This window comes from Xenopus laevis, chromosome 3S (genome assembly GCF_017654675.1).
Source record: "Xenopus laevis strain J_2021 chromosome 3S, Xenopus_laevis_v10.1, whole genome shotgun sequence".
Lineage (NCBI taxonomy): Eukaryota > Metazoa > Chordata > Amphibia > Anura > Pipidae > Xenopus > Xenopus laevis.
In genome coordinates, this window is record NC_054376.1 from 99,610,448 (window position 1) to 99,624,929 (window position 14,482).

At 39.4% G+C, this 14,482-nt stretch overlaps 1 protein-coding gene across 7 annotated transcripts in view; it reads right to left on the reverse strand.

The window, feature by feature from the left end:
• The window catches only part of rnf44.S (ring finger protein 44 S homeolog), a 53,039-nt gene that overhangs the window by 26,654 nt on the left and 11,903 nt on the right, over window positions 1-14,482 (reverse strand). The window contains exon 1 of one of the 7 annotated variants that reach the window (XM_018256090.2): window positions 1,668-2,033. The exons of 2 other annotated variants lie outside the window; for them this stretch is intronic. In XM_018256090.2, the coding sequence (XP_018111579.1) occupies window positions 1,668-1,956 (289 nt within the window). In that variant the 5' untranslated portion in view covers window positions 1,957-2,033. 4 more of the 7 variants (XM_018256097.2, XM_018256094.2, XM_018256091.2 and 1 more) reach the window with 4 other exon arrangements.

Consider the following 14,482-nt stretch of genomic DNA (forward strand, 5'->3'; position numbering starts at 1 on the left):
CGATTAGTAATTAACACAGATAATTACTATATGGCAGCACAAAAACCAGTGCAACTAGCATCAGAATTTAATAATCAGCCCTGTAGCATCAGCATACATTAAAGGCCAACCTCATTTTCTGCTGGATAATTTGTGACGACCCCTAAGCTTAGCTTCTCAACAGCTGATCAGAGCCCACTGAGCATGTGAGTGTCACAGACACTTTCCAAGATGGTGACCCCCTGTGACAAGTCTGAAGTCCTGGATCATTCCTGCTATTGACAAGCTGAAACTTTAGGCTGGTGCAATAAGTTCATTATATAAAATACGGCATGTTTAGCCACGTTAATGTTTAGCTATCAGTTCTCCTTTAAACACAGGGGGAAAAAAAGGTGCACTGTTAAAGTCTTGTATTAAGAGTGAGAACAGGGCAACTAATGGCAGAAAGAAGAGGGAGAGGAGGAGAATGCAGCGAGTGTGGGCTACACTAAGAAAGGAGCATTTCGCAGCACTGATCTACCCTAGACACAATCACAAAGAATAAAGGAATTGTTGCTGCAACACGTGCATTCAGTGCTTTATTCATCTGCTGTTCTGTTACAGATGTAAGTAAAGCCAAACCTCTTCAGTTGTAACAGTTTATGTGGCCTGTATTGCACCTTACCTGTCCCTGGCTGCTGGATAGTCGCTCGGGTGCTGAAGCAGACAAGGTGGGCACAAGTGAGCCAGTCTGCATTGAAGCTGTCGCTTTAAGAGCAGCTCAGACTCAGACCATGTGCTCAGCAGGAACCACAAAGCAATAACAAAGGGAACGGCCCAATCGCTGGCCCCTGCTCAAAACACAGAAGGCATCGGCCATATGAGCCCCTAGTACTTGCCGGTGCTCAGCCGTCGCCCCCCGAGTTTGCACAGTTAGAGCCAGACCGAGACACAAAGGCAGGGAAGGGGCGGAGGGAAGGAAGCGGGAGGTGCGGAACAATAACAAGTAGCGCACTGACCAACACGTGTGGCCATCCGGCCGGGCACTGATCGCACAAATACAACTGCAGCAGCAGCAGCAGAACACGTGTCTAACGCCAACAATCTGCCATCGCCTCATTCCCTTCCTTCAGGATAAGCATTTCCCAGCATCCCCTAACAGATATCCTGATAAACGCGTAAAGCAATCGCTGAACCCACCGGGCTGCCTTCCAACTGTTACTAAAGGACACGCCGGGAGCTACGGGAGGACGGAAGGGTCAGCTTGCCCCACATCCCGCTGGTTTCAGCATAGGGAGCGAAATAAGGGGCTCACGTGTGCACAATATTAGGAAGGAAGCCGGGAGCTGCCAGTTTCTGAGGCGATGTGTCCCCAGGATACCTTAGAATAAGCGGTTATAGATTATACACGAAGGCGCACAGTTGTGGACAAACAAGCGAGAGAAAATAAGAGCAACTACAGGCAGAACACGGCCATTGCTGCTGTGTTTGGGTCACGTGTCCCAGGGCCACACTAGGGGAGTCTATTTCGCTCCTGTTCCACTAGCAGCACAACCACACTGATGCCCTTCAGCTACTCTTGGCAGAGACTCGTAATAGAGAGCTACAGGTCGCACAACCTGACTGGGGACATTGCTACAACACAAGACAGCCCAGCATTCCGTGCAAGGCCACTAGCTGCATACAAACACACTGATTCTATATCCCACCTTGTACAGGGCTATCACCTGCCCTGCTCAGGCCTCTTCTTTTCGATCCCCTTTGCACATTGAAGAAACCTCTTCCTATTCTTTCCGTAGCCCACACGACGACCGGTTTGAGTGCAGCACGGTCCGCGCTCTTTCTAGAACCGGTGTCTGTCACTTTAAGATCCCGGGCGCGGCCCCGATTAGGCAACAACCGAATTCCAGCCACAGAATAGCGAGGCGCGCACGCGGCGTGCATCAAACGCGGAGACGCGCACGGAAGCTTTACATATAACAAGTGACTCCGCCCCATGGCCAATCAGAAACAAGAGTTCCATAAGCGGAGCCGGATACACCAAAACGGTAGATGACGTAACACCCACAACAGCAGCCTTGCTACCAGCAGTCGCATGTTCTACACACAGTAGCTTTACTCACAGGCTATCCTCCTGTACCATACCATTTTTTTTCCACAGGCTTTTAGTTAGTAGCAACGTATGCGGATAGTAGCTAATGAAGCAAGGACCTTTTGTAACAATTGCTCCTGGGAGTGGTTACATTCTGTCAGTGAGGGTCATTTATCAAAACTGGGCAAATTTGCATATGGGCAGGAACCCATGGCAACCAATCAAATTGCTGCATTCATTGTTCTGCTTGCAGCTGGCTATAAAATGCTAATCACTGATTGGTTGCTATAGGTAACTGCCCATGGGCAAATTTGCCCTGTGTTGATAAATGAGCCCCACTGTGCCATGGTATCAGCACACAGTATACATCATGTATACATATAATGGTACAATCAGCACTCTTGTAATAACTGGAACCAGTACATTTAGTTTTTCTTCAATAGCAATAGGTTCGGTTTCTTCAAGGGCACTTTGCTTTGGCAAACCAGATGCCTTTTTTAGAACTAAAACGGCCCAAAAACACTGGGACAACACTTCACAGAACGCAACCATGCATTGATTTGAATAAGAGATTGGATATAAATAAGAGAGGCCTGGATGGAAAGATGACTAATAAAAAGAACCAATAACAAAACATTTGTAGCTTTACAGAGAATTTGTTTTTAGAAGGGGTCAGTGACCCGCATTTGAAAGCTGTAAAGATGCAGAAGTAAAAGGCAAATAATTAAAAAACAATAAAAAAATAATGAAAACCAATTGATATAAGTATAACATACTATAAGCATAACATACTAAAAGTTAACTGAACACTTTCTGCTGGTTTCAGTTTACCAGAAGTAAAGACTTTTTCCAACTTTCTATTTTTGACCGTTTTTTTCTAATGTTTAAAGTTAAATTTTTCACTTTCTAGCGTCTTTCTAAAGCCGGAGTCACCGACTCTGTAACTGTTATAATTGATTAATTTAGTTGATACTTTTTTTTTTTTTATCATTGGCCCGGCTGAGCAGAATCCTTGAGTTTCATTAACGGCAGCTGTTAGAATTGATACAATAGTTGCTACTATTCCACAGATACTGTTGAGAAATGTATCAACTAAATGTAGCAAATTGTAACAGTTCAGAAATGCACCTGGATTACTGAGCTGCCAGGCTGAGACATGGATATTAAAGGGGTTGTTTACCTTACAAACACTTTTTAAGTTCAGTTAGAATTTTAAGTTAAGATTTTTTTCAATTGCTTTCCATCTTTTATTGTTTTCCCAAAATGTTCAAAAAGTTCAAAGTTTAATGTTTGTGCCTCTAGTGTTTCAGTCTGGCAGCCCAGTGATCCAGGAGCATCTGAACTGTTACAATTTGCTACATTTAGTTGATACATTTCTCAGCAAGATCTGTGGAATATCAGCAACTATTGTATCAATTCTAACAGCTGCCTTTAATAAAATTCAGGGATTCTGCTCAGCAAGATAAGGAAGACAAAGATAACAAATGTATCAACTTAAGTGTATCAATTTAGAACAGTTAAAGAGTCAGTGACCCCCCTTCCCAGAGCTACTTTAAAGGTGAAAAATAAAGATTTACACTTCAATATTAGACAGCTACAAATAGTAACTAATAAGTTACATCAAGCAAGAAAGGCTAAGCAGTGTAAGGTTGGAACGTTATACAGTTGCCAGCTACCGTGGCTTTCTTTCCTTTCCAAATACATTGTATAATACTATAATGTACTTAATATGCTGGGACTGCTAAATGCAAATAGCCTGGCTTTTTTTATTCATTTTTCTGTGCAAGTGCATAGAGAAATGTATTCTCAGGGCCAGGAATTTCACATTTATCAGTCCCCATCTCTTTTGGCATGTTAAGAATTAACACTAGTTAGGCCAAAAGTATTTAGACACCTGCCTATCTGCATGGACATCACTTTCACATGGGGCATTTTTATTACAAAGCATTACGGTTTTCTTTCACTGGAACCAGGGGTCCTAGTGCAAACCTTAATAAAATTCAAAAAGAGATAGAAGAAGAAACCTTGTTTGTGACCGAGTAATACCTTCTATTTTAAAACCCACTTTGGGAGCTGTTTTTTACCTATGTACTGGACAAATCTCTCCTTTAGCTCAATTAATTCACCACTTAACTTTTAATTGATATAGTAGAACCTGCTAAAATTTATTGTAGTTCTCAATATTTACACAATCAACTTAATAGATAATTATTTTTAACAACATTAATGAATTATAAAACTCTTGTGATCGCTTTCTTGACCCCCACACATGTGATAAATAAATATAAAGTACCAGTGCTTTTTAATTAAAAAACAATAAATCCATGGAGTGATATTAACAATTTATTGGGGTTTTTTTTAACAAAAAGGGGTGAATTAATTGAGCTGAAGGAGAGATTTGTCCAGTACATATTGAAAAATCAGCTCCCAAAGTGGGTTTTAAAATAGAAGGTATTAGTCACAAACAAGGTTTCTTTTTCTCTCTCTTTTTGAATTTTAAGCAATGTGCAATCCTTGCGTGTCTGTAGAACTAGGATACATTTAAAGAAAGTTAGTGAAATCCTATTACAAACCTTAATATAAGACCTTGGTAGACCATTTGTCCCCCTCCCACTAAACTGTAGTCATCCTTACACAATTAGGCAAATTCTCTTCTAATAGTTCTTGTGTGGATGTTGCATTGAGATGGTTTGGAACGGTCAGTGAGTGTTACAACTGGGGCTATGTGACTGTTAAGAGTGGGGGGGGGGTGTTAGAGAGTGGTAGAACAGATATTTTAATAACTTTTCTTTATGTTATTTATAAAGCTACTTATCATATACAGTTACTTATTTCCCACATATTAATAATTATGATTCATGAAATGGTTTTAAGTTATATGTTTGTTAACAGGGACTGTTCCCTGGAAAATGGCACTGCTCCAAATGCTGCAGACAACAATGAAACCAGCATTCTCAGCATCTATTTCACTCCCCTCTATACAAACAACATTACCATGGAGAAGATTGCCTCCACAAACTTAAGATCACAGCATGACCTGAAGGAGTCTACAACTGGAGAAGGCAGATAAGAAAGACATAGCTGCCATGTTTACAGTAATTTACACTACAGCTTAGGCAAACAAACTACCTTCCATGCTAGAAGTATAGTGCTATTTAATAAAAATAATGTGTATATAGAACAGTTTTCATTTTTTGCATATGCTAATGATAAAACTTACATTACATATAAGTGGTAGTCACCTTTTATTTCTAAGATTTACTTCTACAGGCATGTGATCAGTTATCCGGAAACCCATTATCCAGAAAGCTCCGAATTATGGAAAGGCCATCTCCTATAGACTCAATTTTATCAAAATAATCCACATTTGTAAAAATGATTTCCCTTTTCTCTATAATAATAATAAAACAGTAGCTTCTACTTGATCCCAACGAAGATATAATTAATCCTTTTTGGAAGCAAAACCAGCCAATTCTTTATGCCTATGCTTACATTATTTTCTAGTAGACTTAAAGGAGAAGTAAACCCCCTTGCTAATAAAAACAGGTTGGGGGGGAGCAGCTGGTAATTCCTGTACTTTAAAATATAAGGGTGTCTTGCCCAATATATCAGATTAGCACCTTGCATCCCCCAACGCTTCTTGCTTGTACATACCAAATGGCACCTGTTTTTTTGCATCTTTTACCCTCTCAATTTCTAAATTAGACTGTAATTGCCGATTGTGTGTGCAATTCCACATCTGTAATAATATACAAGACTCTTGCTAAAAAAAAAAATCTATAATTTTTTTTTTTTTTTTAATAGAGACCCCAGACTTGCATCAAATACTTCACAGGACACACAAGAGGATTTTTAAAGTGCCATTCAAGAAATATATACTCTAGATTGCTAATGGACAATTTACACTGTAGTTCTCAAAATATGGCCACACAATCTATATTTTTCAAAATCAAAGCTTCATAAAAGAACCTATCACAAACAAAACTTTTTTTTTAACAAAGAATCAACACAAAATCCAAAATCAATACAAAAATCAAAGAAACCCAACAAGCTGTAAAGAAAACAAAAATTGAATTTTTTTATTTACTAAAATTACTAAATTTCTGAAAATCGACGGTCATTTTATGCCATCTTAGAAGACCCACAAAACCATTTAATTTTTAGAACTTATAGTTTCTGAAGAATCAAAAATGAGTAAATATGGCATGATACCCAAAAATAGCAAGGCAATCCACAGTGACTTTATTAACAAAACAAGCGAACACCATCATTTGCTAAACATTCTGGATTTTATGTTCGCAATCTCCACATATTACAGCCTCATGCATGTCATAATGTTTTTTTTGTACACAAAATTGAACACAATAATATTTAACAAGCCAGGCAACAGTATTGTAAAATCCACTTTGTTGATTAAGCAGTAACTTAGTGACAATATTATGTAAACTGCTTCAAGATTTTGCACCTCGTATACAATGATGGCTAGCCCCCATGGACACACAGGGGTTTATTTATCAAGGTCCGAATTTATCTCATCTTTTATCCCGAATGAACCAGATTTTAACTTTTTGTTTTTATTTCCTGAAATGTAGGTTATTTATTAATATTCCAGATGAAATAGCAAGCATCGTACGATTATTTCGTATTTGCAGTCCGAAAAGTCAGAATTTTTCAGTAGCAATCATACGATTTATTCATACACGTTTTCACAAAAAAATCGTGAAATTTCTGCAAACACCACGAAAAAATCGTGAAATTTAAATGAACGTTCCTTTATATATTACCTGTTTTTTTATCCAACAGGAAGTCCTCCAGCGGAAATTTTAGGAGCATAGGTGGACATTTGGCGCACTTTCATTTTGGATAGCAAAGGAGAAGGAGCTAAGTTTGGAAGCTGCCCGAAAAAGAAATCCTATACTTTGTGACTTTTGGGCGCATGCACAGTAGCTCCGTACCGGCAAATGCCTCCTACTGCGCATGCGCCATCAAATGCAGATGACTACAGGAAGAAGAGCGGTCGGGAGAAGATGGCTGCCATGAACTCCGCTGGAGAGGACCTAGAAGGAGGGGTAAGTAACAAGTATGGGGCATTTGCCCGAGGGGGGGAGGTAGGCCGGGGGGAGGGATTTTAGCACCTAGGGGGTTGAATTCTCCTTTAAGTTCAATAATTGCTAGCTCCTTATGGTTCTGAAAAATTTGGAGTCCAGCTTGAGTTTTAATGAAAGTTTTTTTTCTGTAGATGCTGCTGCTACAGTTGCTGCTGCTGGGGTAAGTGGGCAGGATGAACGCCAAGGGCTGGAAGTGTCATCTGTGGAGGGACCACCTTGGACTGTATGGGCCTCCGCGAGCTTGCCTGACACACTCCAGCCTACAATTGCGCAGCAACGCAGCCAATATCTCCGCCAAAGGCGCTGGATGGCTTGCATCGTTGGCCATCTGGTTGACCTGAGGCGGGAATTGGCTGCGTTGAGGCAAGACCTCATTGGTGAGCTGCGTGAGAGTAGGCTGGAAAGAGAGCCTCAACATCGTGAACGTCAGGTAAGTGAGGACCGGCACACACATGCTCTTCTCGCACTGCATGCCTCTGCCTCATCTGACAAGGGGTCAATCCCTGGGCCCTCTTCTGCACCTCTACCACCACCACGTGCTGCCCAACAGCTAGGGAAGGGGCGTGGAAGGGGGTCTGACCCTGTCTGTGGTTACGATTATTGATGTATGGCAGCGCACTCCAGACCACATTCAATAGTCACCAACACCGCAGTTGCTTGTTAAAAAGATAAATTTTATTCGAACATTAGGCTAAAAAGCGTCTGAGGTCTGACGCGTTTCGTGTTCACACACTTCCTCAGAGACCTCATGCTCACTACCATGTGCACCCCTTATATTCACAAAAACCCTCCCCTTAGAATTAACATATCAATTAAGAAAATCATTAAGACAATTACTTGTACACGAATAGTTAAAAGCAATGCTACAAATGTTCAAATACTTAACATATTGTTGCTCCTACACTTCTGGTCAAAAAAAAAAATTTTGTTCCTTTCATATAAGTTATATATCATAGATTAAATTCCCAAATCATGTAACACAAATATATGTCCAATCAACTTGACATTGTATTTTGGATCACTATAAAAGACATAGTAGTTTTTTATGTATATTCTTATAGTAAATTTTAATCTTGCCAGTAGCCAAATGATATTCAGTTACTTTTCTTATTAACATATTACATTGTATCTTTACTGGCACAGATCCCCAATTGTTACACTGTTATTCTCCTATAAGTTATTCTTATCAATTCATGCAGTCTATGTTAGTGACTAAATTATTTAAAGTAGCAATTTATGTCAAATACAGAGTTTAGTCCCTGGGGTTGTCTTGTCTGCAATTTAAATATCCATCTTACTTCTGCTTTTAGAAGTTTCGCTTGCAGATCTCCACCCCTGGGTCCTAAAGTTACTCGTTCTATTCCCTGGGCCATTAGCAATTTGGTATTACTATTGTTACATTCTTTAAAATGCCTCGAGACTGGTGATGAAGCGTTTCCTGTGCTTACGAGATTTAGATGTTCCCTAATTCTCTCCTTAAGTCGTCTCATTGTACATCCTACATACTGTTTGGAACATTTCATGCATGTTAGCAAGTATATTACAGATTGTGTATTACAATTAATATAATTTCTTATTTGATATGTTTCTTGTGTTACACTGCTTGTAAACTGTGTTGATTTTTTTAGAACTGTACAAGTCACACATCTTGGTCCTCCGCATTTATATGACCCTATACTTTGTAACCATGTGGTATTATTTGTCTCTTTTTGATAAAGACTTGGTGCTAATACTGAGCCAATTGTGGGGGCCCTTCTAGCTACTACTCTTATTCCCGCATCCAAAATTTGTTTATAGTCCCTATCTACCTGAAGTACTGGCAAAAATTTATTCACTATATTTTTGATTCTATTAAATTGTGCACTATACTGCATACTTAATGTAAGCTGTTCTTTTTTCGTTTCTCTCTCCATTCTCCTGCCCCGCTTTCTACTTCTCAGTAGTTCCTTCCTATCTATATTAAGGGCACGCTCAAATTCTGCCTGCAATATTTGCATATTATAATTTTTCTCAAGAAATTTGTCCCTTAGTTTGCATGACTCCTCTAAAAATTTATCCTCAGAACTGCAATTTCTGCGCAGTCTGAGGAATTGTCCTCTTGGTATGCCTTTATTTAGGTGTCCTGGATGACAGGAGTCCGCTCGTAGGAGGGAATTTCCTGTGCACAATTTAGAATATATAGTAGTCACAATTTCCTGCTCTTTAGTGGAAATCAACAGATCCAAATACACAATACTCTCTGTATTAAATGTACTGGTAAATTTCAAGTTAAGTTCCTCATTGGTTAGGCTCTCTACAAAACCCTGAAAGCTATCCTTATTCCCTGCCCAGATGAATAGCAGGTCATCGATGTAGCGACGAAACAGTATCACCCTCTCTAAGTTCGGATCACTACCCCCAAAGACGTGGTTCTCCTCCCACCAGCCCATGTAGAGGTTAGCATAGGTGGGTGCAAAACACGCCCCCATTGCTGTACCACGCCTCTGGAGGTAATGCTGTTTTCCGAACAGAAAGAAATTATGTGTTAGCAGATACCAAATTGCTTCAAGTATGAAGTTTTTCACTTGCTCTGAATAGTTACTATATACTAAGTAACTGAATATCATTTGGCTACTGGCAAGATTAAAATTTACTATAAGAATATACATAAAAAACTACTATGTCTTTTATAGTGATCCAAAATACAATGTCAAGTTGATTGGACATATATTTGTGTTACATGATTTGGGAATTTAATCTATGATATATAACTTATATGAAAGGAACAAAATTTTTTTTTTTGACCAGAAGTGTAGGAGCAACAATATGTTAAGTATTTGAACATTTGTAGCATTGCTTTTAACTATTCGTGTACAAGTAATTGTCTTAATGATTTTCTTAATTGATATGTTAATTCTAAGGGGAGGGTTTTTGTGAATATAAGGGGTGCACATGGTAGTGAGCATGAGGTCTCTGAGGAAGTGTGTGAACACGAAACGCGTCAGACCTCAGACGCTTTTTAGCCTAATGTTCGAATAAAATTTATCTTTTTAACAAGCAACTGCGGTGTTGGTGACTATTGAATGTGGTCTGGAGTGCGCTGCCATACATCAATAATCGTAACTTGGCGTTTATTTCTTGGCGACGGACTCGGGGCGGCTGCACCCGGGTCACAGCAGAAATCCGGTAAGCTAAATACTAAATTGAAGATTGGGGATATCAAAGTTGGGGACGGCTTTTCTCTCTCCCCCCTTCCTTAAGTGAGAGGCTCGGGGCAATTGGCACCTGAGCCAGTTTAACTTAACGGTGAGAAAAATTTGAAGTTAATAAACACTATTGAATAAGCTTATACCGGATTTCACAACTCTCTGTATGAGTGTGAAATAAATTAATTATCATTAATGTGACCCTGTCTGTGGGCCCATTAAAAAGGGAGAGTAGGTATCCTATCTGGGTCCCTACTGTCGCTTTCCAACCGACTATACTTCTTCAGCCAGTCGCTCTGTGACCACAAACTGAACTGATGCATCTCTTCAGGACTCACACGATCTGCTACACGATCCGATGGGAATGAGCACCAAACAACAAGTCCCACTGTTTTTAAAATCCTCATCCATTAGTACTGCATTCTCCTCACTGAGGGGCGCCATACTAACATCTTGTGGCGCCCTTTCCCAATAACATCTGGGAAACACTTATAACATCTAATTACTCTTATAGTGTGTTTGGCCGATTACTAATTTGCCTAGACCTGTGTGTTGGCCTCCTTGAACATACATGCACAAGAGAAGCAAATGTTTCATCCATACTTGCAACATGCCAAATTCAGTTTCTTTGACTAAATCTGAAACATCTTTCCATATATGGTGTGAATGTTATATGCCTGATCTTGTGCTGTGCTCAAACACAATTTTTGAACTGCATTTTGCTTTTGAAATATCTGCCTATTGTATTAAGTGCACTTAAGGGCAAGTTTTGTGTTAAAAGGCACATTTGTGTGTACAGACATGCAAAACATGCACTATTAACTGATGCGTTTTGAAAAAAACATGTTTTCTGATGACAGGATCCCTTTAATGTTAAGTATTGTTTGTGATGTTTTATATTTTTACATACTGTGTATGTTCAAAAGGAGTCGTGTCTTGTTACCCTCACCTGGCTGTTGTGCCTCATCAAATCTCTCATGAAGTAAAAGTGTTTGCTGGCAACTGAGTAACCTTTTCTAAAGCACTGACCTTTAGTGGTCAAGGCCCATTAGAGGATATAATGAAAGCTCAGACCAGGTTTATGATGTGCCCTATACCTAGGGTACCTATTTCTATTTCTTGTGCAATTCTTTTATACATTTTCTCATAAAATATTCCTTTGTCAGAAATACATCTTGTTGGATGTTTTGGAATATTTCTTGATATATTTCCTAAAATACTTACACTTGAAAATGTTTCATGTTTTATTTACTTTGGGTAATGATGATAATTATTTCAAGCCTATGAAAGGCAAGAAGGTGTAAAATATCTTGGTAAAAGATATTGCTTCAGTCAATAAGTAGCCAATCATTGGTAGAAACACGGGCTATGGGATTTCACACATGCAGGGCAAGCCTGACTTCACTTTAAAAAGTGAGGTCTCATATTAGCCTCACTTCCCCTTTAAAAAGTGGAATCTCATATATTAGCCTCACTTCCCCTTTAAAAAGTTAGATATATATTAGCCTCACTTCCCCTTTAAAAAATTAGATATCATATATTAGCCTCACTTCCCCTTTAAAAAGCGAGGTCTCATATATTAGCCCCACGTCCCCTTTAAAAAGTGCATTTGGACATTTGAGCATCAATATCTCTTTAAATAATCTTGTCTAAAATTAAAAAAACCTGTTTCAGTGTGTAAAGGAAAGGCTAATTTAAATTTAGAATAAAATTGGATTTTAAAAAAATCACAAAAATAGTGATTTCAATTCCCCTTCGTCTTCGACAGCTCAAACCTACCATGTTTTTTATTTTACCGTATATACCTGAGTATAAGCCGAGTTTTTCAGCATCCAAAATGTGCTGAAAAAGTCTACCTCGGCTTATACTCGGGTCAGCGGTACCCAACCCGAGTAGCTGAGATTGCAGTCACTTTTAATCATTCCTATACCAACAGTTCACTTGGGGAGAGACTGCAATATCCCACAATGCCCTGTTGGTTATATGAAAGAATAACAGAGCGCCCTCTGTTGGTTATATCAAAGAATAACAGTGACTGCAATATCACACAGCGCCCTCTGTTGGTTATGTCAAAGAATAACAGTGCGCCCTCTGTTGGTTATATGAAAGAATAACAGTGACTGCAATATCACACAGCACCCTCTGTTGGTTATATGAAGGATAAACAGTGATGGGAATATCACACAGCACCCTCTGCACATGGTAGTGGGACAGTGGGACAATGCACACAGTAATCCGTTTGGCAATTCTCTGTCACCATCAACTTTGCAAAGAAGTCCGGTTGATCGCTGGGGGGGTCGATTTGGCGGAATGTGCGCTGCTGGGAGACAGGGCTGTAGTTGTGTCTAGGCTTATACTAGAGTCAATAAGTTTTCCCAGTTTTTGTAGGTAAAATTAGGTACCTCGGCTTATACTCGGATCGGCTTATACTCGAGTATATACGGTACTTTACAGTCCGAATTGAAATTGAATTTCGATGTCTTTACTGAAGGCACGATGTTTTCAGCGTCAACCTCTGATGTTTACAGTAAAAAATTGTAAAAAGTCAGAATTTTTCGTGAAACCCGTCCGAACATATCGTGATGCTTTAATAAATTCCGAATTTATCGTCAACGTTAAAAAACCCCGAATTTTTCTCAATATACCTTAGTAAATAACCCCCACAATGTCAAACCCATTTGTTGAACGCTGTGTGATGTGAATGCATTTAAAAGGAACTATAATGTACATAGCATCAGTCACCAAAATGAAAAGACCCATATTGGGCTTACAATCAAGTGGTTTTTGAGCAGTCCATATACGAGTGCTCCCCCATTCATATATGTAATGGAATAAGCACCTAATGGAGCACATGTTTTTCACAGAAGGGCCCAGCTCTATAGCAAATGTAGGAAAGATAAGCAGTGCTCCCAAGAGCCACAAATCAAAGGGACAATGGCACAGAACATCTACAGTATGTTGCTGAACTTTCATTGTGGGAAAGGAAAAGGTGCCACGTTTTGTGGCTTTTAAAAGGTTAACACTCAGAATACGGCTGAACAGGTATGGGACCTGTTATCCGGAATGCTTGGGACATGGGGCTTAATGTTTACATGATATTCTAGTAGACGTAAGGTATGAAAATGATTTCCAAATTATGGAAAGATCCATTTTCCATTTCATACCTTACGTCTACTAGAATATCATGTAAACATTAAGGGGCCCATTCATTGAGTTCGAGTGAAGGAATAGAAGGAAAAAAACTTCGAATTTCAAAGTGTTTTTTGGCTACTTCGACCACGACTTCGAATCGAATGATTCAAACTAAAAATCGTTCGACTATGCGATAGTTGAAGTACTGTCTCTTTAAGAAAAAACTTCGACCCCCTAGTTCGCCACCTAAAAGCTACCAAAGTCAATGTTAGCCTATGGGGAAGATCCCCATAGGCTTGGCTATCTTTTTTTGGTCGAAGGATAATCCTTCGATCGATGGATTAAAATCCTTCGAATCGTTCGATTCAAAGGATTTAATCATCGATCGAACGATTATTCCTTCGATCGCTCAAACTATTTGCGCAAAATCCTTCGACTCGATAGTCGAAGGATTTTAATTCCCCAGTCGAATATCGAGGGTTAATTAACCCTCGATATTCGACCGTTGATACATTTGCCCCTAAATAAACCCAAAGAGCTGGTTTTGCTTCCAATAAGGATTAATTATATTTTAGTTGGGATCAAGTAGAAGATACTGTTTTGTTATTTCAAAGAAAAAGGAAATCATTTGGATTATTTCATTATAATGGAGTCTATGGGAAACGGCATTTCCGTAATTCGGAGCTTTCTGGATAATGGGTTTCTGGATAACGGATCCCATACCTGTACAACCAAAGGTAACAAAGCTGTGCTTTACCTCCCCGCCTCTTAAGGAGTCATTCTTTGCTTCAGATTAAAGAGGACAGCCATGTACGAGTATTAAATAAAGTGTTAAATCCTCAAAACACCTATAATTTCAATGTCAACCATTGCATGGTTTCTGAAACGCCAAGTGGCACTTCCCAGGCAGACTGCAGGAGATGCAACGTCATGCAGACTTATGCCATTGAATACAGTTAACAACATAAAAATCAAGGGGAAGCAAGATGTACCACAGTAATTAGGGT